The 24,040-nt window shown below is 46.8% G+C and overlaps 1 protein-coding gene across 7 annotated transcripts in view; it reads left to right on the forward strand.

Annotated features, from left to right (window-relative positions):
- The window catches only part of MAP7 (microtubule associated protein 7), a 139,773-nt gene extending 116,629 nt beyond the window's left edge, over window positions 1-23,144 (forward strand). For 3 of the 7 annotated variants that reach the window (XM_045294724.1, XM_045294722.1, XM_045294727.1), the window contains 12 exons: window positions 276-389; window positions 4,865-5,016; window positions 10,214-10,329; window positions 10,770-11,044; window positions 13,490-13,688; window positions 14,550-14,712; window positions 14,833-14,934; window positions 15,270-15,320; window positions 15,421-15,478; window positions 17,166-17,265; window positions 20,733-20,956; window positions 22,362-23,144. In XM_045294724.1, coding sequence (XP_045150659.1) covers window positions 276-389; window positions 4,865-5,016; window positions 10,214-10,329; window positions 10,770-11,044; window positions 13,490-13,688; window positions 14,550-14,712; window positions 14,833-14,934; window positions 15,270-15,320; window positions 15,421-15,478; window positions 17,166-17,265; window positions 20,733-20,956; window positions 22,362-22,372 — 1,565 coding nt within the window. In that variant the 3' untranslated portion in view covers window positions 22,373-23,144. Of the gene's footprint in view, window positions 1-275; window positions 390-4,864; window positions 5,017-10,213; window positions 10,330-10,769; window positions 11,045-13,489; window positions 13,689-14,549; window positions 14,713-14,832; window positions 14,935-15,269; window positions 15,321-15,420; window positions 15,479-17,165; window positions 17,266-18,497; window positions 18,795-20,732; window positions 20,957-22,361 lie in introns of those variants that run through there. The other 4 variants (XM_045294725.1, XM_045294723.1, XM_045294729.1 and 1 more) reach the window with 3 other exon arrangements.
- The last annotated feature ends 896 nt before the right edge of the window (window positions 23,145-24,040 follow it).

Raw genomic sequence — 24,040 nt, forward strand, 5'->3', positions numbered from 1 at the left:
AGGGAAAGAGTTTTTGAAAAACCAGATCTGCAAAACGAATGTAGAGCTTGCCACCAAATCATCATCTTTCAGAAACGCAGTCACAGCATGAGTTAGCTGTCCATTCAGGGCAGGGTCCCTGCCAGCTCTCCTCCCCGGAGAGCCGGCTCTCTCTCCCAGGCCCAGCACATGGAAGCGATAGGAGTGACGTTTGCTCGTTCGTTTGTTCGTTGGTTCGGGCCCTCTTGGCCCTGGAAAGCATGCATCTAATGTCTTGCTTATGTGGTGACGTTTAGCTCGCCGCCTGCAGCTCAGCCCGTGGGAGAGCAGCGTTGTTAACAGACTCCTGACGCCCACACATTCGTTCCTGGCCAGAAGCAAAAGCACTGCTGCCTTGTCTGGAGATGCAGGTAAAAGTCTCAGTGGGAACGTCCCCGGTGAGGTCAAGGTTTTCTTTGGAAGGATGTCTCGGCAGCCAGTAATCACCCAGCTAGAATCTAATCACATTTCGGCTTTTCCTAATGTGTGCTTCTCTCTTCTCTGGGTGGAACAGCTTTGGAAATGTGTCTGTTGGTGTTGGTTGCCTGCCCCCTGGCGTTGTTTCCTTGTCTACGTCTTAGCATCTTATCTGGACACCAGATGCCAGGCAGATGAAGGAGGTCCCTCCCTGGGATCAGATGGCTACAGACACTTCAGTCTGTTTGTAACGTTACCTGAAAACAGCAGTATCTCTTACCTGCCTTTCTTTCTGCCCCCGCATCTGAGCAGATGGGCAGAAGTAGAAATAATCGACTATTCAATACTAATGCACGGACTTGGACATAAAATCAAAGCTCAAACTTATTATTGAAGCGGGGCGTTTCTTACTGTGGCCTGGCTTATCCTCCCAGTGCTCCTCTGTTCTGTATCATCTAGAAATAATGCCCTTCCCAAACACTGAGGGATGGGAGAGGGCTGAGGACCGTGCTTATTTGTTACATTCTCTGAAATTAGTGAAACGTGCCAAGCGCTGGTCTTTATCACTGTTTATAAGGCGCCATCTTTTAAAAATACAAACATGTCTCCAGGAGCCAATTAGTTTAATGAGATATTATTGTAGAGGCTATTTCTAGTTGGAAAGGTAAGTAGTAGGCTTTTGGAAACATCTCCCTGGTGGTGGGTTTGTTCAGGTTTGGAATCAATCCCTGCATTTATCTTTGGGCACATTTGCCATATCTATGTGACCACGCTGCCAGCCTTTGGTTTTGACTGCTAAGAAATCGCATGCCTTCTTTACACAATTCCTCTTAACAATAATTTGCCTTTGAAAGCCAAACTTGCTGCCACTGAGTCAATTCCAACTCATACAGGGTCCAACTCAGACCCTGTAGGGCAGAGTAGAACTGTCCCTGTCGGTTTCTGAGACTGTAAATCTTTACAGGAATAGAAGGTGTCACCTTTCTCCCAAGGAGCAGCTAGTGGCTTTGAACTGCTGGCCTTATTGTTAACAGCCCAATGCTTAACCCACTATGACACCCGGGCTAACTCTTCTGTGTTAGCTCTCTGTCAATAATGGGCCTTGGGGTTGTACGGTGTCTTTTGTACATCCTGCCCAGTGAACTAATGAGTATGAACTCTGATCCTCCCAGTACCCTTGGGAAGCAGTCAAGAGAGCAAGTGCGGGTCTCCCCACCACCTACCTGTGGCAAGCGAGCACAGTGACGATAGTGTCTATAGCAGAGCCGCTTCAAAACCAGCGGGCTGATTCCATCTTCAGTGCCTGGGTGATGTTCTCGCAGGATTGTGCAGTCAACGAGCTGAATGAACCCCAGGGCTCCGTGCGCCCTCCTGTTAGAGCAGTCACTTACTCCTTCTGAGATTTCCCCAGAGGAAAATGTATGACTCGTTTCAAAATGGTTTATTTTTTATGCCTACAAACTTAGTGTTTTTATTCAAGTCAAGAATTTTTGTCATGTTTAGTTTACCAAAGGAACCATAAAATTGTTTTGCAGTCCTGTGTCCGTGGGCTCTCTGTAGTTCCTGGCTGCCAAGCTACTGACTCTCCCCCTGGTAAACGACTGTCTTGTATACAGCAAGAAAATTGTCTTTCCTTTTCTGTTGTCACTAACCTTTGTCAATTCTTTCACTCTTTCTCTAGTCTTCCAATACCATTTCTTCATTTTCCACTCATTCTATTGCCCATCTTCCTACTCCCTTTATTGTTTTGCTCAAAGTGCTTCTTATCTGTTCACTGGCCCTTCTGTGTTTTGCAACTTTCCATTCTCCTTTTTTACCAATCAACCCAGGTCTATAATTCATTTTTGTGTGATCCAATCCACATTCTTTACTTGAGTTACCTTATTTTGTTAGTGCATTTCTTAAGTCATTGTCACTTACTGCATCAACATAGCTTATGTTGAATGATCCATATATATATATCTGCTTAGAATTATCTATATGTAAACGTCTTTTCTGGATATCTTGTCAAAAATACTTTCCCATCACTTTTATTTCTCCATCTTGTCTTCTTGATTATTTTTTCTTATCTTCCCATTGGTGTACCCTAACTTTACCTTATTCCCCACTGCCCTCGGCAAGAGGGTGCCCTACACCCAGAGCCTGGGGTGTGCTAGCAGAGTAAGCCGCCTCCTTGCCCCCGAGGCCTACTGGGTGAAGGCAGACCCTCAGCTAACCACAGAGGGTTGGAAATCAGAGCTTCATTCCTCCCGTTGACTTCCTCTCAACTCCCCCCACCCCACTTTTTTCTCAGAACATTTAAAATACATGTGCTTATTGAACTTTAGAATTAAATGAGATAATACATGTAAAATGCTTAGAATAGTACATGTTCACATTAGGCATTCGATAAATGTTAACATTTTTATTTTATTAGGCAATTTTTCTGTTCTATATGCTGCACTCCAATTATTTGCATTACATTATTGCTCTTTTACGCCTATTATTGTATATTGAAAATCTGTAAAGATGATTTCACAGACAATGACTACCAAGAGTAGGAGGAGATACAGATAATGCCCCTTTGATTTTCTCAAAGATTTCGTCATGAGACTAGTTTGAGTACGGGGAATGGTCTGGGAAAAGCAAGAAAAATGACGTGTTCCTCTGATTATATCTTCAGAAGGGCAAAATTATTAGAATGATTGATTTGTAGGTTCAGGCTTTTAATAGGTAAGAATTGATTGTTCAGAAGAGCAGTGAGTTCCATGAAATTTAGTCCCCTTAAAAGGTACTCTATACTGTTTATTTTAACCAGAAAGTTGTCACTGAACAATTAAATGTGAGAATTTGGGCATAACTTACATGAGAGTATGTTTAAGGATATCTCTGCGCGCAACACTGTAATAAAAGATGACTCAGAAGGCATACTGAGTTGGCTTACATCCTACCTATCTTCAGGAAATGCCCATAGATACCTCCTGGGATTGTTTCTTCCACTGGAGGAGAAAGAAGTCCATCCTCAAAGTACAAGCAATCCTTCCTTCACCATTAAGGTTGAAAGCAAAAGTTAAGAGCCATTCTTAAGACACATACATTCTGGACAGAAGAACGGAGAGAATGTAAGGCGTCTGTGTCTTATCCTAAAGACACAGAGAACAGTGCCATCTATTCACTGCCCTGACTGTTGAGTAATAGCCAAAAGATGCTATAAGGCATTTAAAGAGAGAAATTGCATTAATAAATAAGAAATCTGATCTATTTCTGTCAACAAATTAAAACCAAATAACAATGAAATACTTTATACTAAACTAATAATTCTGTAATTAGGTTTTATCAAATTTGTCTTGTGAACTTTTGAGTTTTTCACTTAACATTATCATACTCCGTTGGCATAATGGTCTCTTTAAAGAGTCACTACCATGGCTAGAGTTGGGCAAAGTCACTTTGTAACGTGGTCCAAATGCATAGTATTCTTCTTAGTGGTCATGTCTAATCGTCTCATTTTACTTCTGGAAAACAAATTTCTTAACGAAATTTGAAAATGAACCCTGGAACTTTAGTCCCCACGCTTTGGATGTGTATGCTGTGTCATATGAATTTCCTTAAAGGTACTGTTGTTCAGAATAAACGAGTGACCGTTTTTAATTTTTTTGAAGTTGGATAATCAGAAACATTTTTGAATGAAGAAAATAGTTTTGACTAAAGCCATATAAGCAATTCATGCTTCCACCTCTTGTTTTGCCATTCTAATAGTTTATTCTGATCATCATTGAAATCCTTATAATTTATACCTTGCCAGATGTTCTGCTACTGCTTCTTATGAGCCAAAGAAACATGCATTTGATTTACCTTTAAGTAGATGAAACATTGGCAGGTTTTTGTCCCATGACACTTACATGGGACTGAACCTTGCAAAAGGTCTTAGTATCTGCTAAGACTTGGTCCCGGGACAGTGTGAAAATGGGGCTGCTTTTGTCCCACGGGCTGTTGAACGTGACTGCTCCAACAGTTGCAGTGTATCTCGCTTGCCTGCTTGCTCGCTTCCTCTCTTTCCACCTCTGTTCACCCTAAAGCTAATGAGGAGAAATCTGATTGCAGACCGATTCTTACCTGAAGGGTCTGATGTCAGTAAAACGGGCTTTGGCCAGAACCATCACTTGATAAGGGACCCCACGGCTCTCCATTATTTTGGGGTTGAGTCTGTATCTCTAATCACGCAGTAGTCCAGCGTCTTGCTGTGAACATACCATCCTTTGGGCACCTCATGAACTCATCCAGCCGTGAGGAAAGTTGAATTATGATGGTCCTGGGTTCCGTTAGATAATAACATCCTCTCCCTACTTTTCTCTCTTATTTCTGCTTTGCTCCTTCTCCTGAACCTGCTTTGGGCTTTCCTCCACTTGCTCCTCTGGCGCTTTTGTGTGTAAAACAATCACCTGCACCCTAGTTATCCCCATTTGTCCTCGTTCAGCATCTTGCAGCCCCATCAACACCATGCCCTACAAAGCTGCACACTCTAGGAATCCGATGGAGCGACCAAAACTCTTTGTGACAGCACCCGAGGGCTCCGCACGCCGGAAGACCATTCACGGCAGCTCGGTGAGTACTCCCAGGAGCAGATGCCAACCCTCCAATCATCAGCGTGAATCTGCCCGTCTGGGCAGAGGTGCCCCACTCTGTGCCTGTCTCACAAACAGGTCCATGTGAAAGAGAAAACTGCATTCTTTGGGTAAACCCGCGTCAGTGCTGGCATCCCCTGCACAGGCAGCCTCCATCCACAGGAACAGCGGGCCAGAATACTTTGATTTTTGAAAAGGAAGAGAACCAAGTGACCTCTGGAGAGAAAATGGGCCTGGACAGTTTTTCCTCAGCATTGGTTCCAGTCACACTCCAAGCTCAACTAGCCGTTTGTGTGAATTTGGTAAAAAGCCAGAGAAAGAATACTGTATTCTTAGCTAATCACTGTCGAGGCCCAGGTATAAAATATAGTTCAGACAGTATTTGGAAAACACCAGGCATCTGTTACGAAAACTGACCCTTGACAGTGTTGTGCACAGTTTGCCAAGTGAAGAAATTAATGTGTGCTTGTTATCACCTGTGTGTCGGCTGAGCTAATGTTCATTTCCGCTGCACTTTGAGTGGAATGAGGTCATTTGTATGGCTCCGGGAATTTTCCTTCGTTGTTTTACTCTGTGCCTGTGTCTTCCAAGATCCAGACACTGTTCCCTGGTCTTCAGACATCTACCAGTTGATCTAAAGACCTTACAGCCTCTGCCCCATGATAAGACTATGACTCCTTTAATGAAAGGGTAGAACCATTTTTTTAATCTTAATTTCCCAGAGCAATTCAGATTTATAAAGATGGACACTTAAAAGGATTTTGCTTAGGTAATCCCAGGGCTCTGAGACCCACAGGCATTTTCTTTCAAACCCCTTCAGACTTTCAAGAATCAGTGTTTAATTCATGATTGATTCCGGCCTCCAGCCCTTTAAGCCAAAGGTGACGCTGCCTTTGAAGTCTGGTATTTGAAGTCATGAGCCTGCTGAGGATGCAGGTTCCTAGCTGCGACTGAAAGCTCCGCTTACCCCGAGGAGCTCTGGCACCAACCATTGGGTACTCACTCAGGGAGAAAAAGAGCATTTACCAAAGGCACATATTCTTGTGAATAAAAACAAAAATGATCACTCCTTGAGAGAGGGCGAAGGGCTGAGCCTGGGCTAATAGGTTCAGTGGGAGGATGTGCTGTCACATGACCCAAAGCCCCCCTCTCACACACTTTCTGCTTGATGCTTTGCTCTTCCTCCGCTGGGTCCGTTGGCCCCCTTTGCACCTCTTTACAACCAAATGCTTCAGCGAATACACACTCCCACAAAAGTACTAGGGAAGTCAGTCCTGCCCTAGGGTCAGACCCACTGCTGGGCCACAGAGCTCCGGCCACCGGGGCTGATGCTTAACTTTGGGGGAGGCGTGTGAAGAGAGAAGCTGAATTATGAATTGTTTACAGTTAAATTTACTTAGTGCAGAGTTTAGTTTGCTACTCTCAAGTACTTCAGATATGTTTACTGAGACTGATAAACTGGATTTTAAAGTGTATTTCATTTAGATCTAAGTCCAAGTAGCCAAGTCTGACTTATTATGTTGTGTGCTGCCTAATCAGTCCAGATCCATGTGATGGTAGAACTTCCCTTGCAAGCCAAACCCTCCCCCACTGCCATCAAGTCCATTTTTCCAAGACTGTAAATCTTCATGGGAGTCAACAGCCTCATCTTTCTCCTGCAGTGCAGCTGTTGGGTTTGAACAGCTGGCCTTTGGGTTAGCAGCCTAATGGACAGGCCCCAGCAATACCAGGGCTCCTGTATGGTGCCCTAAGCCACAGTGTTTGCAGTAGCAAATTTCCAGGGCTTTCTCTGGGATAGGAGCTGGGTGGGCCCAAACCACCCACCCTCCAGTTAAGAGCTGAGCTCTTGGCCATAGGACCACTATCGCCTCCTTACCCGGGCCAGTGGCTACGATAGTGGGCTGTAATACAGGGATTTATAACCTTTCCACCATCCCAGAAGGTTCTGTGAGACAGCACTACCTGGGAGTATCTGGCAGCATAGTACCTACAACAGGGATTTGTTTCTAACCCGTACCTCGAGTTGTAAAATTAAAGTCTTTCTCTGGGCTAAGTTGTGCTAGTTTCAAATACGGAGGCCCGCAGAGACCTGAGAGTTTGTCTCAGCAGTTGCTCAAGGGCACTGGACCCCTCATCGAGGTTGGGGAGCAAGCTCCAGAAGAGTGTCCAGACCATTGCTGTGGGCAAGTTACTGCATGTGCTCCCTTAAACTCTGTGGACACAACGCCAGCTGTTCCCTCAAATCAGGATGAGAACAGACATGCCCTGTACAGGTGTGGCACTCAAATAGGTGCTTGGACCAATGAAAGTAAATTTAAGAGCGCCGGTGGTGTAGAGATTATGTGTTGGGCTTTGATCCCCATGGTCAGCTGTTCCACACCACCAGCACTCCTGGGGAGGAAGACTGGGCTTTCTGTTCCCATAAACGGTGACAGCCTCGGAAGCCCACAGAGGATCACTATTGAAGATGATGATGGAGCCCTCCCTGGTGGCTGTTGGTTACATGGTGGGCTGTGATCCACAAGGTCAGCAGTTCAAAACCACAAGCCACTCTGCAGGACAAAGATCAGGGTTTCTATTATTCTTAACAGTTAGAGTCTCAGAAACTCACAAGGGCAGTTCCATCCTGTTCTATCGGGTTACTATGAGTCAGCACTGACTCTGGCAGTGAGTTGGTTTTTGGAAGGAGATGTAAAATATACCTACCTGCAGGGTGTTGTCTGCAATGGTGTAAAGTCACATCAAGAGAAAACCGGTATCATAGAACAGAACTTTGAAGTCACAGAAGAGACCAGGCTTTCTGGTCGGATGGAAGCTGGTGCATCGCACGAGACTCTGCCACTTACCATTCAGGGTGCATCGCACGAGACTCTGCCACTTACCATTCAGGTTGGAACTGAAATCATCTTGTTGGCCAGGAAGCAAAGGGCAGGGATTGTTGTCACTGTTTCTGCCAAAGACAGAGGCCAGGTTAATTTGAGAAACACTAAATTTTTTCTGTAACTTGAGACAGGAGGAAACTATGGGGTTTGTACCTCCCAACTGCTTCAAAGATTCAGTGAAAATCAAGCAAGTTATAATACCTTAAACTATGACCCCAAAACAGGCTTTGCGAAAGTCTCAAAAGATAGATAGATAGATGATAGATAGATAGATAGATAGATAGATAGACAGCTAGATAGATAGACAGCTAGATAGATAGACAGACAGACAGATAGCTAGATAGATAGACAGACAGACAGACAGACAGACAGACAGATAGACAGACAGACAGACAGATAGATGATAGATAGACAGACGACAATAGAGGACCCCAAACACGGAGCAGACTTCACAGGAAAACCACCTACAATTCCCCTAGGGATTATCAAACCATCAGCTTTGACTTTTCTCCCGGAGCTGTCAGACATGCGCCCCCTGAGGGCTCAGGCACTGTTCCATCTCAACAGCCCTGTTTGCTTTCTTCCTGCGTTAGATCATCATTTACTGATTAAGTTTTAAAGGAATTTTTTTACTACACTGGAGGGGGCTGTTACATTTGGATTTTTTAACAGACCTAAATCTTAAAACTGTGCTAATTTCTATATTTTATTTAGCAGCACGATCACTCTTTTTGCCCTTTCCCCATAATTCTGCCCTTGCCCCATCAACCTCTGTGTTAGATAATAGTCCATTTAACATGGACAGGGCAGCATTTCTCCAAGGACAGAGTTCAGAGGGCTAAGAAAAGACGAGGAATAGAAATGGGAAGTAGGGAAGACGTGGACTAAGTGGACTGGATTGCAGTGGATGAACTGAATCGGCATGTGTATGAAGTTTGGAAGGTGAGCGTATGTAAGCATCCACGTAATTCACAGTCAACGTGTTTACTAAAAAGAGGACAGCAGAATTCAAGGACCTGAAAATGGTGAGAAAGGGAACATCGATTGCTAGTATTGAGCATTTTCCTAGCCTCCACTCCCTGCTTCCCTTGTCCCTGGGTCAGTTTTGGATTTGTCACAGTGGTTGCACACTAAGGGATTATTGGGGTGACACGGGCAGCACGTCATCTTGTTATGTATATGGTCACTGAATCAGAGCTGACTTCAGTTTTTGGAGAGAAATATAACGGACGCAATGACCTGTTTAATAAAAAGCCTTTCCAAGGATAGCATGCTTTAAATAGAGATGCACTTCCTGATCCCTGTGCACCTGCCAGGGGACCCCAGAGGACCCCTGACTGCAGCTTCTGCCACCCGAGGACTGCAGCTGTCGTCTGAGGCCTCACCTCCTGCCTACTGGGACCAGGGGGCCACACTCTACCGAACTGGCACACACTTTGGGAAGCTCGTTCCTCTCTCCTCTTTTGTTGTGTTTCGAAACTACAGGAAGACATCAGATAATATTTGACATTTAGTGCAAATGGTTGAGTGCTCAACTCCGAGCCGAAAGTTTGAGCTTCAAGGCCACCCAGAGGGGTTGCAGAAAAGAGGCTTCATCATGCTTTCTGATGGAGGCTTGGAAGGTAGAAACGTTCGCCTCTGGTCTGCAGACCTTGGGCTTCCCTCCTGAAGGATTTGCCAGTCTACCAGAAGACCTCGCTCCCTCTCTCCAAGGGTGCTTTCTCCGTGAGCTCTCCAGTAGAAAACTGCCAGGGCAGGCGCTGGTGCAAGGCCTGTTTGCACCATCCGCCCAGCAAAGTGGAGGAATGTCTATTGGAGCAGACACACAGATTTCCAAAAAGACAGACTGAGCTATGGCATGTTCCAGGGTTTAAAAAAAAATTTTTTTAACTTTAAGTATGAAGGGTAAAGTCCTGTTTTTAATTGAAAGATGGGGGGAACGGACATGACTGTTTGTTTTTCTATTGTGTGTGGGGTAAACCAGACTAAGATTTTGCATCTAATTTTAGACGAAAATAAGCATATAGTATATGTACGATTTTTTTTTTCCAAAAGTAACTCCATCACACATCCAGAAACTCATTAGTGTCCTGTTGTGTTGATTCAATTAGATAAACTCTTCAGATTTAAGCTCACGAGAGCTCTATGTTGGCCTGGACTGAGTCTATGAGGTAGAGTTTTAAATTTCTTCCCAGAAAGTATGCAGTAGACTGCGGCTCCCCTGTTGAACACAGATTGTCTGTGCGGATGCCTTGCTCCTGGAAGAATCTAATCGCTGTGTTCCTCTGACCGTAGAGCTTTAAGAGAGAAAAAGACAGAGAAAACATCCCTTTCCATCTCACATCTGGCTTCCGACGGGCTTTATCTCCATCTCTTCCCAAAGCAAGACCACCAGCATCCTCCCGACTTTGGTAAGTGCTCTCTCACAGCCTGACCGGGCTCTCCCAAGCGGGACAATCAGTGCCTCTGTGTTCCGGAAGGAACGGTTCTCCCCACACTCTTAGCCTCTCAAGTGGGACAGGCAGTCTTCCTTAGAGGAGGGCGGGGAGAGTGGAACTCGCTTTGACGCAAGCGTATGACTGGGTTTGCCAGGGCGGTGACAGCGCTGCCGTGGTTGCTGTCAGGGCGGCTCTCCCTCGTGGCAGACTTCCTTCGTATACCAGAATGCCAGCTCCTTGGTCTTTCATATGTCCGAGCCCCAAAATGCATGTGTTCCGAATGCTTCCCCTGCTTTGCCAGGAGTTGGTGTTCTAGGCCACACCTGTGGCACGGCCAGGGCAGGCGGAATAAAGGCTCTGGCAGGCCTCTCCTGATTGTCGTCTTCTTTCCACGTTGCTTGTTTGTTGCCCAGGCTGCCATCCAAGTCCTTTCCTCATTTGCCTGGCACACCCAGACCAACCTCCTCCCCGTCTCCTGGCTCCACCAAAGCTGCCGCTGCCCCTGCACAGGCCCGGCCCCCGTCCCCCGGCAACATCCGCCCCGCCAAGAGAGAAGGCAAGGTGGAGCCGGAGAGAGAACCTCAGAAAGCTGCCAGTGAGTCCACACTCAAGGTCAGGGCACCTTTAGTGAAGGTCGAAGAGGTCACTGCTGAGGAGGGGACACCTGCCGAGCCGGAAGCTGCCCCTGGTAAGAATTGTCCGGGTTTAGTAGGTATTGGCACTCGTTTTGGACTGTGCTGTTTTTATTCTAATTCTTTTCTTACTGGGGCCGTTTTCTTAACTCTGTGTGGGAGCCCTGGTGGCACCGTGGTATAAGCATAGGATGGCTAACCGAAAGGTGTGCGGTTCTCACCCACCAGCTGCTCCAGGGGAGACAGACAGGCCACGCTGCTTAGGTAAAGATTCACCACTTCAGAAACCCTGTGAGGCAGTTCACACTGTCCTGTAGGGTCAGTGTGAGTCAGAATCAACCCGACGGCTGTGGGCTCAGCTTTCAGTGTGGTTTACTTCCATATAGAGGCAGTTCATTCGTACACCCTAAAGCCCAGTGTGTCTGTTCAGCGTGGTGTCCGAGTTTCATCCAGAGCACCTCTGTCATACTGTTGGTTATCTATCTGTGTGTGACAAATTAGCCCCAGATTTAATAACTCAAAACAGCAGCACTTACACATCCTGCCACTCAGGCCCCTGGGTCAGAGATTGGGAAGTGACATAGCTCCTTTCTGGCTCAGGGTCTCTCATGAGGTTTCAGCTAAGCTATCAACTGGGACTGTAGGGACCTGAAGCTCCGAGGACCTGGTGGCCATGGAGGATGGCACACTCTTGGCTGCTGGCGGGAGGCCATGGCATGTGGACCTCTCCAAAGGGTGGCTTGATATCCTTTGGGTCTGGCTGCTGGGTTCCCCCAAAAGGAGTAATCCTGGAGAAAAGAGCAAAAGTTGCAGTATCCTTCATGAGCTACTCCAAAGTCACAGGCCAAGGTGTCTGCCCTCATCTCATCATTAGTAGCAAGTCCTGGGGCCAGCTCGCACTCCAGGGAGAGGGTTTTATGCTCCCGTTTTGAAGGAAGGCATTTCAAAGAATTTGTGGAAATCTTTTGAATCTGCCACATCTGTCATGTTTCTTATACTACAGATCCTTGGGCTCAGACCTACTGGCTCAGAATATCTGGTAGATCTGGTAGGACAATGGTTCTCAACCTTCCTAATACTGCACCTCATGCTGTGCTGACTCCCAAGCATAAAATTATTTTCGTTGCTACTTCATAACTGTCATTTTGCTACTGTTAGCAATCAGGTGCCCCTGTGAAAGGGTCGTTCGACCCCCAGTGTCACGATCCCCAGGTTGAGAACCGCTGTGCAGTAGACCCTAGGACTCTGAAGGAGAGCAAGCTCGTCGGTTGAGCCGCATGTCGTGTCGGCAGAGAAGCACAGGATGGGCAGTCAGAGCCCGGACCTCTATCCTGTGCATACCAGTGTTTAGGGACCAGGGTCAGAACATGTTCCCAAAGGCCCAACTCCAAAACTACACTCGCAGCCATCAAGTCAGCTCTGACTCATTGCACCCCAGGAGGACAGAAGAGAACTGCTCCTTTGGGCCTCCAAGACTGTACATCTTTACGGGAGCAGAGAGCCTCATCTGTCTCCCGCAGAGCAGCTGATGGGTTTGAACTGCCTACTTGGCAGTTCTCAGCCCAAAGTGAAAACCCACTGTGCCACCAGGCTCGTCAAGAGGTTAAAGTCACCTGGAGCTGAGAAGTCAACACTTGTTGAAAGCTGTCTTCCTTCCAAAGTGTTCTCCTAAAGACTTAACTCAAAGATGGAGGGTGGAGGCGACACGGTAGAGGAAAGGGAAAGAGTATTGTCAGAGAAGGGACGAACCCAGCGTTTGCTTGCCTGGAGAGCAGAGGCAGGAAGGGCCAAAGGGTGCTGTGTTGGGAAAGAAGAGCTGAAGTCTTCCGGTGATGGTAGTCAGCTGGCATAGGCTGCAGCTCACCGGAGGCATGTGGCGAGCACCATGCCGTGCTGCCGGCCATCTTTCTAAATGTAAATGAGGTCAGAAAGCCTGGGCTGTCATCTTGTGTGAGCAGTGGGGGTGCCAGCTTGTACAAGCAGAGGCTTTGGGGAGACTGTGAGGCCCTCTCTGTTGGGTACCGTCTTCCCAGCCTGGACCTGGGCCCATGGCACGGGCCCTGAGAGTGCTTCTAGAAAAGCTTTAGTGCTCTGCTAGTGAACGGTCACCAGAGGGTGGGCATTTCAAACATACCACAGAAGACAAACGGCAGATCTCATCTTCTCTCTGCCCTCTGTAACTCCCACAGGACCTAACCTAAGCTCTGTGTACTCAGCACACAGCCGACATATGCTGTTAACTGATTTCACTTGCATGGAACTGAGACTTTGGAGACAGAGTGGCAGCTCCTTTGGATGTCTCACTTACACACGCAGCCTTTGGTTATCTGTTGCCGGGTTACAGAGAGAATACAGTGAGACCGTGAGAACACACAGCATTAAACATTCCCTTTTCTTTCAGAAGGATGACGTCTAGGCCTGGGGTGTGGGGAATGCTCGTTTTTGTTTTGTTCTTTGGGTTTTGTTTCCAGTTGATTTTCTCCTTGTACCTGTTTGTGCAGCTGCTCCAGCCCCGGCCCCAGCCCCAGCTCCAGCCCCAGCCCCAGCCCCCTCAGTGACTGCCAGTCCATCTACTAAGACCTCTGCAGGCACCACTGACCCGGAAGAGGCCACAAGGCTGCTAGCAGAGAAGAGGCGGCTGGCTCGGGAGCAGCGAGAGCAGGAAGAGAAGGAGCGCAGGGAGCAGGAAGCGCTGGAAAGGTAGAGGAGGAAGCCATTGCTCGGACGGATCCCAGGGGTAGCAGTGAGCCCTGGGGAAAAGGGTCCAAAGGCAGGTGCACTAAGAGCCTGGAATGCCTCTGCCCTGGTGGTCCTCGGACCATGAATGGGTGTTTTGTAAAAGGCATTGTCTTATTCTGATGCTAACTCCCAAGCTGCTTAGTGGAGAAAGGCTCAAAGAAATGAATGTCTGCATGTTAGCAGCTGTCAGTAACTGTGCGCTTTGGTTGGTCCTTCCCGGTCCCTGTTTACGGGGTTGCGCGCACACGAGTTTGTCTAGCTACAATAGAGGTGCCGCTGTTTTCACCGTACACAGCTCCAAGTTCCACCTTGCCTCAGTAACTCACTGCCCCATGATGGCCTGCCAGACCCCATGCCAGAGAGTTTGCTTGGTCATTTGCCTTCCGGGGCACGTAGGGCAAACGTCAGCATGAATGTTCTTCACACAAACAAAACTGCTGGGTGGCTCTCTTGGAAGGGCCCTGCCCTCAGGCCCAACGTGGAGCAAAAGTAGCCCACCCTCCTCCTGTTCTGTTCCAGTAACGCCTGTCCTCAGTGGAAGACAATGCAATGGCCTTTATTGATGTGAAGGCACCTTATTAATAAAAGTGCTTTCCTTTAAAGATCGTTAAATTGCAGATCTTTAAAAAGAAAAGGCTTCCCTCCAGAAGTCCTGTACGTGTCCCGTGTGGGCGGCATGAAGGCCGGGCAGGGGGAAGGCAGGTTGAGGAGCCATCACCTCTGGTGATGCTGGACGCCCATAGTGGAGGCGCTCCTGCCGGGCCTCTGAACAGGCCGCCCTGGTGGTCCCCAGTCACTCTCCTCTGTGTGCCTTGGTTCCAGACACAAGAGGGAGGAACTGGCTCAGAGGGTGGCCGAGGAGAGAACCCGGCGTGAGGAGGAGGTGCGGCGGCTGGAGGCCGAGCAGGCCCGGGAGAAGGAGCAGCAGCTGCTGCGGCAGGCGGAGGAGCGCGAGCGGGAGGAGATGGAGCGCGCCCAGAAGCAGGTACAGGCCTCTGGGCGCCAGCGGCCACCCTGCCTCCCCGTGTGGGTGCCCCCGAGAGGCCGGGGAGCTGGCAAAAACCAGCCTGTTTGTAGAAAGGAGCCGTCGACGTTTCGTTTCCAGAAAGAAGAAGAAGCGCGTGTGCGAGAAGAAGCAGAGAAGGCCCGGCAGGCACGAGAGAAGCATTTCCAGAGAGAAGAACAAGAGCGCCTGGAGAGGAAGAAGGTAGCTGTCCCGAAGGAGCGCGTGGGGGCTCGAGCCCTCGAGGACCAAGAGCCCCGCGGTGTCCCCCACGTTAATCAACTCAGTGGCTCTCGCTACTGGTGACACCACCACCCCAAAGCAATGCCCCGGCTTCGCCGTTGTTCACCCGCATGCACTTCTCTGTGCGGGGCAGGCGTGCCCCTCGGGCCGGTAACTCCAGATACAGCCGGCAGCAGAGACCCCACGTTCCCCACAGCACAGCAACCGTGCTTTGCGTCCTCTGCCGTTTGCGTCATCGGGGGACGTGCCTGCGGCTCTCTCCCTCCCTGACCCTCGCTCCTTTCCCTCCCTCGTAGCGACTGGAGGAGATCATGAAGAGAACCCGGAGAACAGAAGCTGCAGAGAAGGTATGGAGAGGGCCGTTTTCACCGGGGTCCTGATAGCTTTGTGCCCCTTTATTTGTAACTTTAATGCTTAAAGGGTTTTTGTTTTGTTTCCTTTTGGCAGAAAACTCTTGACCAGAGAAATGGAGATATAGCCAAAGGCGTTCTTACTGGAGAAACAGGTATTTATTCCAATGGCTTTCAATGATTTAAATGTGGAGCTTTTTTGATCGGCTCTCTCGGGTCAAGATACTCATTGGTGGACTTGCATTTACTTAGACACCCACAGAGCAACAGAGACACGTGTCATCGAACGCACACATTCTCGCGCATGTCATGCTCGGGAGCACGCTGGCAGAGGATTTGGCTTTGCTTGTTTCCTCACCATTTGTGTCTGCAGGGAAACCTGTCAGAGCCAGACCTCCACAAGTTCGCCTTGCTTTTCTGGGTTCGACGGTTCCCCCACTCCCCACACCAGACAGTGTGCAGCCTTACGACTGCTGTTGCTCATATTAGTGGACAGCACACGTGTATTTGTGTTGCCTTCTCCCATACGTTTCCACCTTTCACAGCTCTAGCTTCACAGGTTTTACTGCTCTGCCAGCACACTCAGGAGCCCTGGTGGTATAATGGGTTATGCGTTGGGCTTCTGGTGGCAAGGTCAGCAGTTCAAACCCACTAACCACTCCACAGCAGTGAAGTGGGGCTATCTGTCATCATGAAGATTTACAGCCTCGGTGAGGTTGCTGTGAGTGGAACCGACTAGTGGCAGCGGGTCATGGAATGTTTAATAGCTTAAATCAGTTTATGTTTCAGATCGTTCGATTTGTGTCATAACCCGCTGCATGACCAGGGCGCCTAGTACACTCCTATGTTTCTTCTATATGTGGTAGGATGATAAGGCTGGCCGCTCCTGTAAAGATTTACAATCTTGACGAGCGTCTATAGCATTCCTATGAGCCAGAATCAAGGCAGTGGCCGTGGCTTTAGTTTGAGGGTTTAGGGTTTATGTATTTATAGAGGCTGTCTATAGATACTTTAGGAGTCCTGGTGATGTATTGGTTACGTGTTGGGCTCCAGTCCACATGGTCAGCAGTTCTAAACCGCTAGCCACTCCACAAGAGAAAGAATGGGCTCTCTACTCCCATAAATAGTTAAGTCTCAGAAACCCTCAGGGGAGTCGCTATGAGTCAGCATTGACTTGATGGCAGTGAGATTGGTTTTTTTCATAGATACTTAGGACAAGATTTTTTATTCCTTGGTGATTTTAAATCAAACTTAAATAAAAGCAGCTGGTGGATTTGAACCACCAACCTTTTGGTTAGTGGCCAAGTATGTGCTTAACCACTGTACTACCAGGCACGGAGCGAAGACACAGCACATACCAGCGGCCTTCAAAAAGTTCATGGGAAAAGACATTAAAAGTTGACAGAATTTTTCCATGAATTTTTTTTGGGGGGGGGAGGGGGGCACACATTTCCATCTATAGCAGATGCGTAGAATCAGCCTGACCAAGTCATATGGCTATGTTCACTAATTGTTTCGAGGTTAATGAAATTTTTTTGTCTAGAGTCAATCTAGTATAAGCAAAAGTAATAAGAACCATTATTTCAGTCCTTACAATGTGCTGGGCACTGTACTAAGCACTTCACATGCTATATTATTAATACATTTAATTCTCACAATAGCCTGTGAGGTGTAGGTACTGTTGCCCACAAGGAAACTGAGGCACGGAGTGTTCGAGTGACTTACACAGGGGGATGGTAAGTAGCAGGCATGCCATGAATCCACCGTCCTGCTCCATGGAGAGTGGCTCTGATCCTACAGTCTTAGTAACCCCTAGCTCCCCTCCTTGGCTTTGTCTAACAGGATCTGACCTTCCGTGTAAGACAAACTCTCCTGGAAGTGGAGAAGCAGTGGCCAGCCCACACGTGGTGACCTCACACCAATTGACAGCGACTGTGGAAAGGTGAGTTAAATGATGAGGGTCTTTCTTTAACCACCAGCACACACTCATGTTCTCAACAATCCCAGCAGAATTTCCCATGCTTGAAGGAATTTCAGCGTTTTAATGCTAAGAGTCCTTTTTATTCGGGTTAATTCTTGGCAAAGCTAGAAATTCTGTCCTTTAAAGGGGGGGAAATAACTTTACCTGAGTCCTTGAATATTATGTTAACGTTTTAGGGTGGCAAAGACAATTAACAGAGAGTAGTTTGTTAGCCCTCTCTATCTGCCTCCTGGCCTGCACCTCGTCCTTACCCTTAAAGTGCCCAACAGTTGTGTCGTTGAGGTGCCTGTCAGGTTACCGCGAGTCGCAGATTTGTTCCAAAGTGATAAGTAGCAGTGTGATGCCGCATGTTTTAGGTACAATGTTAGCCGCCAGGCTTCTGAATGAAGGAGCAAACGTTTGCTGGCAACAGTCACCAGAGGGGTGTTGAAGACAGGCTGCCCCCTGCTCATGCATTTATCTCAACCATGGTACTGAGCACCTTCAGCTGAGAAAAACACAAGTGGTCATAGGCTATGCCTAACAAGCCACTTACAGAGAACAGATGGAAATAGTTATAGCAACGTGGAAACAATTTAGCTACGACTTATTCTTTGAAAAAGATACATCAATAGATGTGTATATGTATTAGTCCCCTTAGTTTTAGTTGTACCTTGACTTTATTTATGTGTATAATATGTATATGTGTATGTGTATAATACATATGTGTGTATATTATATGTGTATATGTTATATATGAGGAGCCTTGGTGACATAGTGGTTACGTGTTGGGCTGCTAACCCCATGGTCAGCAGTTCAAAACCACTAGCTGCTCCTCGGGAGAAAGATGAAGCTTTCTACTCCCATCAAGATTGGCAGCCTTGCAGACCCACAGGGCCAGTTCTACCTACCCTGCCCCAGAGCACAGAGCCCTGAGGGCGCGTTGAGTGAGAACTGACTCGATGGCAGTGAGTTTGGAGTTGTGTGTGTGCGTGTGTGTGTGTTAATAATGTATGTGTCTGTATCTATATATAAATTATATGTCACATACATAATTTACCATGTTCGACTTGCTCATGAAGGAGTTGCAGGTCTTACAAAGGAACAAAACGTGCCCCTGCAGGGACCCCACTCCACAGATCAGGAGATGATGCCACCACGCTGTCAGCCCCTGAGCATTCACTCTGATCAATAAGATTTCATTTCTCCTCTAGTTAACTCTTCGCAGAAATGCCATCACCAAAAATGTAACCACTATAAAGGAACTGATCCACAGGCAATATGGCTCAGATCCAGAGAGCTGGAGCTCAATGAGCCAGATGCAGGATCCAGACCACCAAGAACCAAGCAAGCTCCCCACAGTGTCAACTTATATGGAAAGCAGGCCACGCTTTCATGGAAACTTCATCAGGGCTGGGACCTGAGTAAGGGAGTTACATTGCACTTTAATCTTCTTACAAATGATTGGCAGCATACAGTAGATGCCATTGTGGAGTCGATTATGCTGTGTTAGGTATCATCATAGGGAATCACTAGACCTTGATACCAAACCAAGGAGTCCTGGTGGCATGGTAGTTGCCCTTTGGGCTGCTAACCCCAAGTGCAGCACCTCAATACCCCCCCCACTCCATGGGAGGAGAACGAGGCTTTCCACTCCTGTGACGAGTTACAGTCTTGGAAACCCACAGCAGTGGTTCTACCCCAGCATATAGCATCATTATCTATCCAGACTGACTCATTAGGAGGGAGTTTGGAGATTGGGTTTTAACTGCCAGATCATTGAGAATCCTACCCCAGCCAGATTGACATAAAACCTGACTGTCGCCTCCAGAGTTTCTCATTATCCTACCGGTCAAGGAGGAGATAGAAAATCTGCTCATTGACTTGCTAAAGGGCCAGCAGCTCCCGTTGCTGAGACGGTTGCTGCCATTGCGTGCTGTCTGCCTGATCTGTTGTCTGTCTCTGGATAAAACCTCACTCTGCAGCTAACTGTCCATTTATTACACGTGTCACAGTGGGTTAGGTGGAACCTTCTTAATGTCTGCTTCAAGTTTTTAGTCTCTTTTCCATTTAGGAGTTTTCACGCTGGGACTGCGTAACATTGAGTCAGTTTTCATGCATCAGCTTGACTACTAAACAAATCAGGAAGCCGCGGGCACATGTACAGCGGCGCTCACTAAACTAAAACGAAGCCAGCCCCTCTCAATGCAGTCACTGTGCCCGGGCGGGCCTGTGAATCCAAAGCAGGTGATCCAAATAGCTGGAGATGGGGAAGAGTGAAAATCTTAAGCGTGGCTGTAGACAGAAAATAGAGCATGTACACAGGTACAGCCAAGAGCTGGAAACACAGAGTTCAGGACAGAAAACCCCTCAGGACCTATGTTGAGAGTAGCCATACCAGGAGGGTAAGGGGAAGAGGTGGGGAGCTGGGGGAACCAATCACAATGATAACCTATAACCCCTTCCCAGGGGGACAGACAACAGAAAAGTGGGTGAAGGGAGACATCAGTATAAGACATGTAAAAATAATAATTATTATAAATTATCAAGGGTTTATGACGGAGGAAGGCAAAAAATGAGCTGATACTTAAGCTCAAGTGCAAAAACTGTTTGGAAAATGATGAGGGCAACAATGTACAAATGTGCTTGACACAATGGATGTATGGATTGTGATAAAAGTTGTACGAGCCCCCAATAAAATGATTGATTAAATAAATAAATAAAATCATCTCTAGAAACCAAAAAAGAAAAAGAAAATGGAAGATATGGTGGCAAGTCAAATACACGTTCATGATAAATCCAAAATAGGAAGCATGAATGCGTCCATGAGAATCACGGTGGGTCTAGAGGCCCCTTTACAGGGAGGCGAAGGGGAGGTTGGCTTTGAACCATGTACTTAATGGACTTGTGCAGCTGTTCTACCAGGCGGAGACACCCAAGAAGAGCTAGAACGTGAATAGCCAGAGTGTACACAGTGGCCTAAGGAGAAAAATATGCATTAATTCTGACTGACACTCAGTAGCTGTGTGACTTTTTGTCTAAATCATGTAGCCCCTTGTTCCCCTCCCCCAAATTACAATCCACTCATTATTGAAGTGAAGGTCCTGGTGCGTGCTACTCTTTGTCAGACAGATGGGTGTGCAAATGCAGACCCACAGTAGAAATTGTTTAATATGCAAGGCTGCTGCTGCTGCTGCTCATATATTTTAAATAACTGCTTATTCATTTTATAACAAAAAGTAGAGTTTTTTGGTGTTTCTTTAAAAAAGAATTGAAAATACAGATATTCCAGAATTCACTTTATATTTAAGTAATGATGTAACCAGTCAATCGGACATTTGGTTTGTAAAGCTGTGTAGAACGACTTGTAAACATTTGACTATCCTAAAAATATGCTCCTTCACTTGTGGTATTAACTCACTCTTACTTTAATTTTTCAAATTCCCCAGTACTCCCAATTTTGAAAAACAACCAAATGAAAATGGAGTGCCTGTGCAGAATGAAACTTTTGAAGAAATTATACATTTGCCCGTCGGGTCCAAACCATCCCGATTAGATGTCGCCAACAGTGAGAGCGCAGGAATCCCCTTGAGTCCAGTCTTGGCCTTTGACGAGGAAGGGACGCTGGGGTCTCTCCCTCAAGTCGATGGTGTTCAGACTCAACAGACAGCAGGTAAGCCTAAGCCTGCACACACTCCTCTGTAACCTACGAAACACGTACTGCTCAAGAGGGTGGACCTGTGCGCTCGCTGTCTGCGGCTCACCTTATTCTGTGACGGAATCCCAGCACTCAAATGGGACGTCATACAAAAGCTTGTGGATGGATTGTAGAAATTGGATGTCAGGGTGGATTGGATCATTTCAGGGGTCCCTCCTCCCACACAGTGCAGGATTCTACTGTCATCACACAGAACAGGGCCCCCTCCTAGGGGCGTCTGTACCTTGTGAGTGACCGAGGTTGCTGTTGACGCCTCTGGATCGCTAGGACAGTGTCTCTGCGACTCACATTTGCCCAGAAGTCTTTGTCCAAAAAGAGTGCTTTCTACAGGATCCAGCAAAATCAAGAGCAATATCAAAATTGTTGCAAATGCGCAATGGTCACAGCTGTTGAACAGCATAATCCCATCACAGACTCAAAACCACATGTGGGGAATGCTACCTGGCTCCTTCTCCTTTAATACATTCGCCGGCGTCTCTGTACAGTGTTAAGAGCAGTGCTGGCCAAATTCAGAGGGCTTAATGTGGAGTCTGTACAAAACCATTTGTGACCAAGGTGTTGTACTTGTTAGACCCCATCTGTGAACTTATAACAGATATTTCCCACTTGGAGCTAGTGGAAAAGAACCGTGCTGCCCCACCCATCCCGATGAAACTAGTAATTTTACTTCCTCTAATACAATAACCTTGGGAGAAGAACTTAGCCTAAGCAAGCTCCCCTTCTCCAGGCTGGGAGGGGGAGTTGTAAAGGGGCCTTTCTGGACGTATGTTCTGATTCTTTAGTCTCTGGAAGAAATGGGATTACTTTTCTTGGTGGAATTGCTCCCGATACCACTGCTGCTTTTGTGGTGGCCCGGATTCACAGGGAGGGAACTTCAAGTGTTTGGTGATTCATTTTCCTTCCATCAAGAGTATCGAGTCTTCTGCTGTCACTCCATTCCCATTGACCGCACCCCTCCCATCTATTCTCTGGGAACACAGTCTGGTGCCTTTGATCTTGAGTGGTACTTTGAGGTTAGGACTTTATTTTAAAACATTTGTTTGGAACTCTCAACATCAGTACTGAAGACACAAGATAAATTAAGGTAAGTCATTAGCCTTAAAGAAAAATGCAATTGATACATGCAGTTTAGAAAACCTTAGATTGAAGTAACGAAAGACATTTTTCTATCCTTAGTAGAATTCACTTATATATTTATAAGAACAACAAAAGCCCTAATTAAATTGTCTACTTTTATGTAAAACAATGAGTGAAGGCACGGTAAAGCTTTTAGCTATATAAGACATCCGTGGATTATTCTTTATGTATGACTTCAGGTGAATACCATATAAATCTGCTGTTTCTCTTTCTCTTCATATAGAAGTTATATGAACATTTCTTCCGAAGAACCAAAGCAGAACTCTGGTGAGAATTTCTCTGGTTAAAGGCGCACCCTCCCATCCCGTCCAGTTTTCTAAAGGTTTCTTGAACATTGTTATGAAAACACTTTATTAAAACCAGCTAAAGACAACAGACTGGATAGCTTTTCTAATAATTTTCGCCAATAGAAAAAGAAAATGTTCCTTTTTCTTCAATAATTTAAAATGCCTTTTTTCCAGTGTGCTCCTTGGAAGCAAATCAATATTTTTTCCTGCATTCTTTAAACGAAAAGAACATTTGGCTACAAAAGAAATGGCTGGGCTGGCCAGGCATGATTTTTCACATAAATGTTTTGGTTTTAAAAGCTATAACATGTAAAATTGGCAGCAACAACCCAAAAAATTCCCTTTTACAATACATAGCACTTGAAAAATAAGTACCCCTTGGCTGTACCGGTAGAGTGACTGAAGGTGGTGTGTAAATTAAGCCGGTTTATTGAAATGTTACTGCAAAGAGCTCTATTCTTGGAGGCAAATTGTATTCGGATGACCTGCTGCTTGTCAATGCAACTTGCACGTGGACGGACATCTGCACCCTCCGCTGTCACTGCAGCCTCCTTGCACCTCCTGTGGCGGAAGCACCCTGAGAAGTTTTACAGTGTGTGTGAGAGAGGGGAAAATTATTTTTTCAGAACAAGAAAATAATTTACTACCCACTTAAATGATGTATTTATAAAGTTTTTTCCAGATAAACTAATCAAATAAATTAGAAACCTGTGACAACACTGCAGATTTGGTTTTTGGGATGCACTTGTGTATGTTGGCCATGGGAGAATGTGACTGATGATTCAGGGCTATTTCTAAAGTCTGTGCCCTGCTGTCCTCAGTGATGGAGGGGAGGACGTATCGTTGCCTTACCTGATCACAAGTAATGTGTGTTGGGGCGGGGGGCAGGGGTGGGGTATGAAGACTGAATATGTCTTTAAATAAAGATTTTCAAAAGGATTTGGTTTTGCTCATTTAAGAGCAATGGCAAGATGGCAGACTGTTGACTGCCTGGTGCACAGGCCCAGGTGGGGTCCCCTCCAGGAATGTCCCCCTTCCGCATCAGCTCCCTACTCTGTTCTCCCCTGCCGCAGAGCTTAGCCATACAACCTTGCGCTTTCATTTGCTATCGTGAATCCATTTTATGTTGACATCTGAAAGCCTGCTGAAAAGCAAAATACCGAAGGAGAGGGCGCTTTCAGGGGGCAAGTGTTTTCTGATCTTGGGGAAGGTATTGCGCACACACGTTTGTTTTATTGTAAGAGAACCTGGCTAACGTAGACGGAGGGGAAGACTGGTCATCTACCGATTCTTTCGTGAAAGCGTGAGCTCCCTGTCCCCGGTGAGACAACCACGGCCCTTGGAGAAGCGTATTATGGACTTCCCCCTCAGTTATCGTGTACACATGTCATTGTACTACAAGAGAAACTCATCTGCTCAAAAATGGTTGTATTTGTTCCTGCTGCCTAGCATGAATACAGAGCCCTGGGAGCACCTCAGGTAGGTACTGGGCGGCTTGCTCACCGAGAGGTCGGCAGTTCAGACCCACCAGAGGGCTCAGATGAAGAAAGGCCTGGCCATCGGTTCCCATAAAGGTTTATAGCCCTGGGCCCCCCATGCGCTCTGGAGGGTCGCC

The sequence above is a fragment of the Echinops telfairi genome, unplaced genomic scaffold (genome assembly GCF_000313985.2).
Source record: "Echinops telfairi isolate 266 unplaced genomic scaffold, ASM31398v2 ScPeMD7_3533;HRSCAF=4204_0, whole genome shotgun sequence".
Lineage (NCBI taxonomy): Eukaryota > Metazoa > Chordata > Mammalia > Afrosoricida > Tenrecidae > Echinops > Echinops telfairi.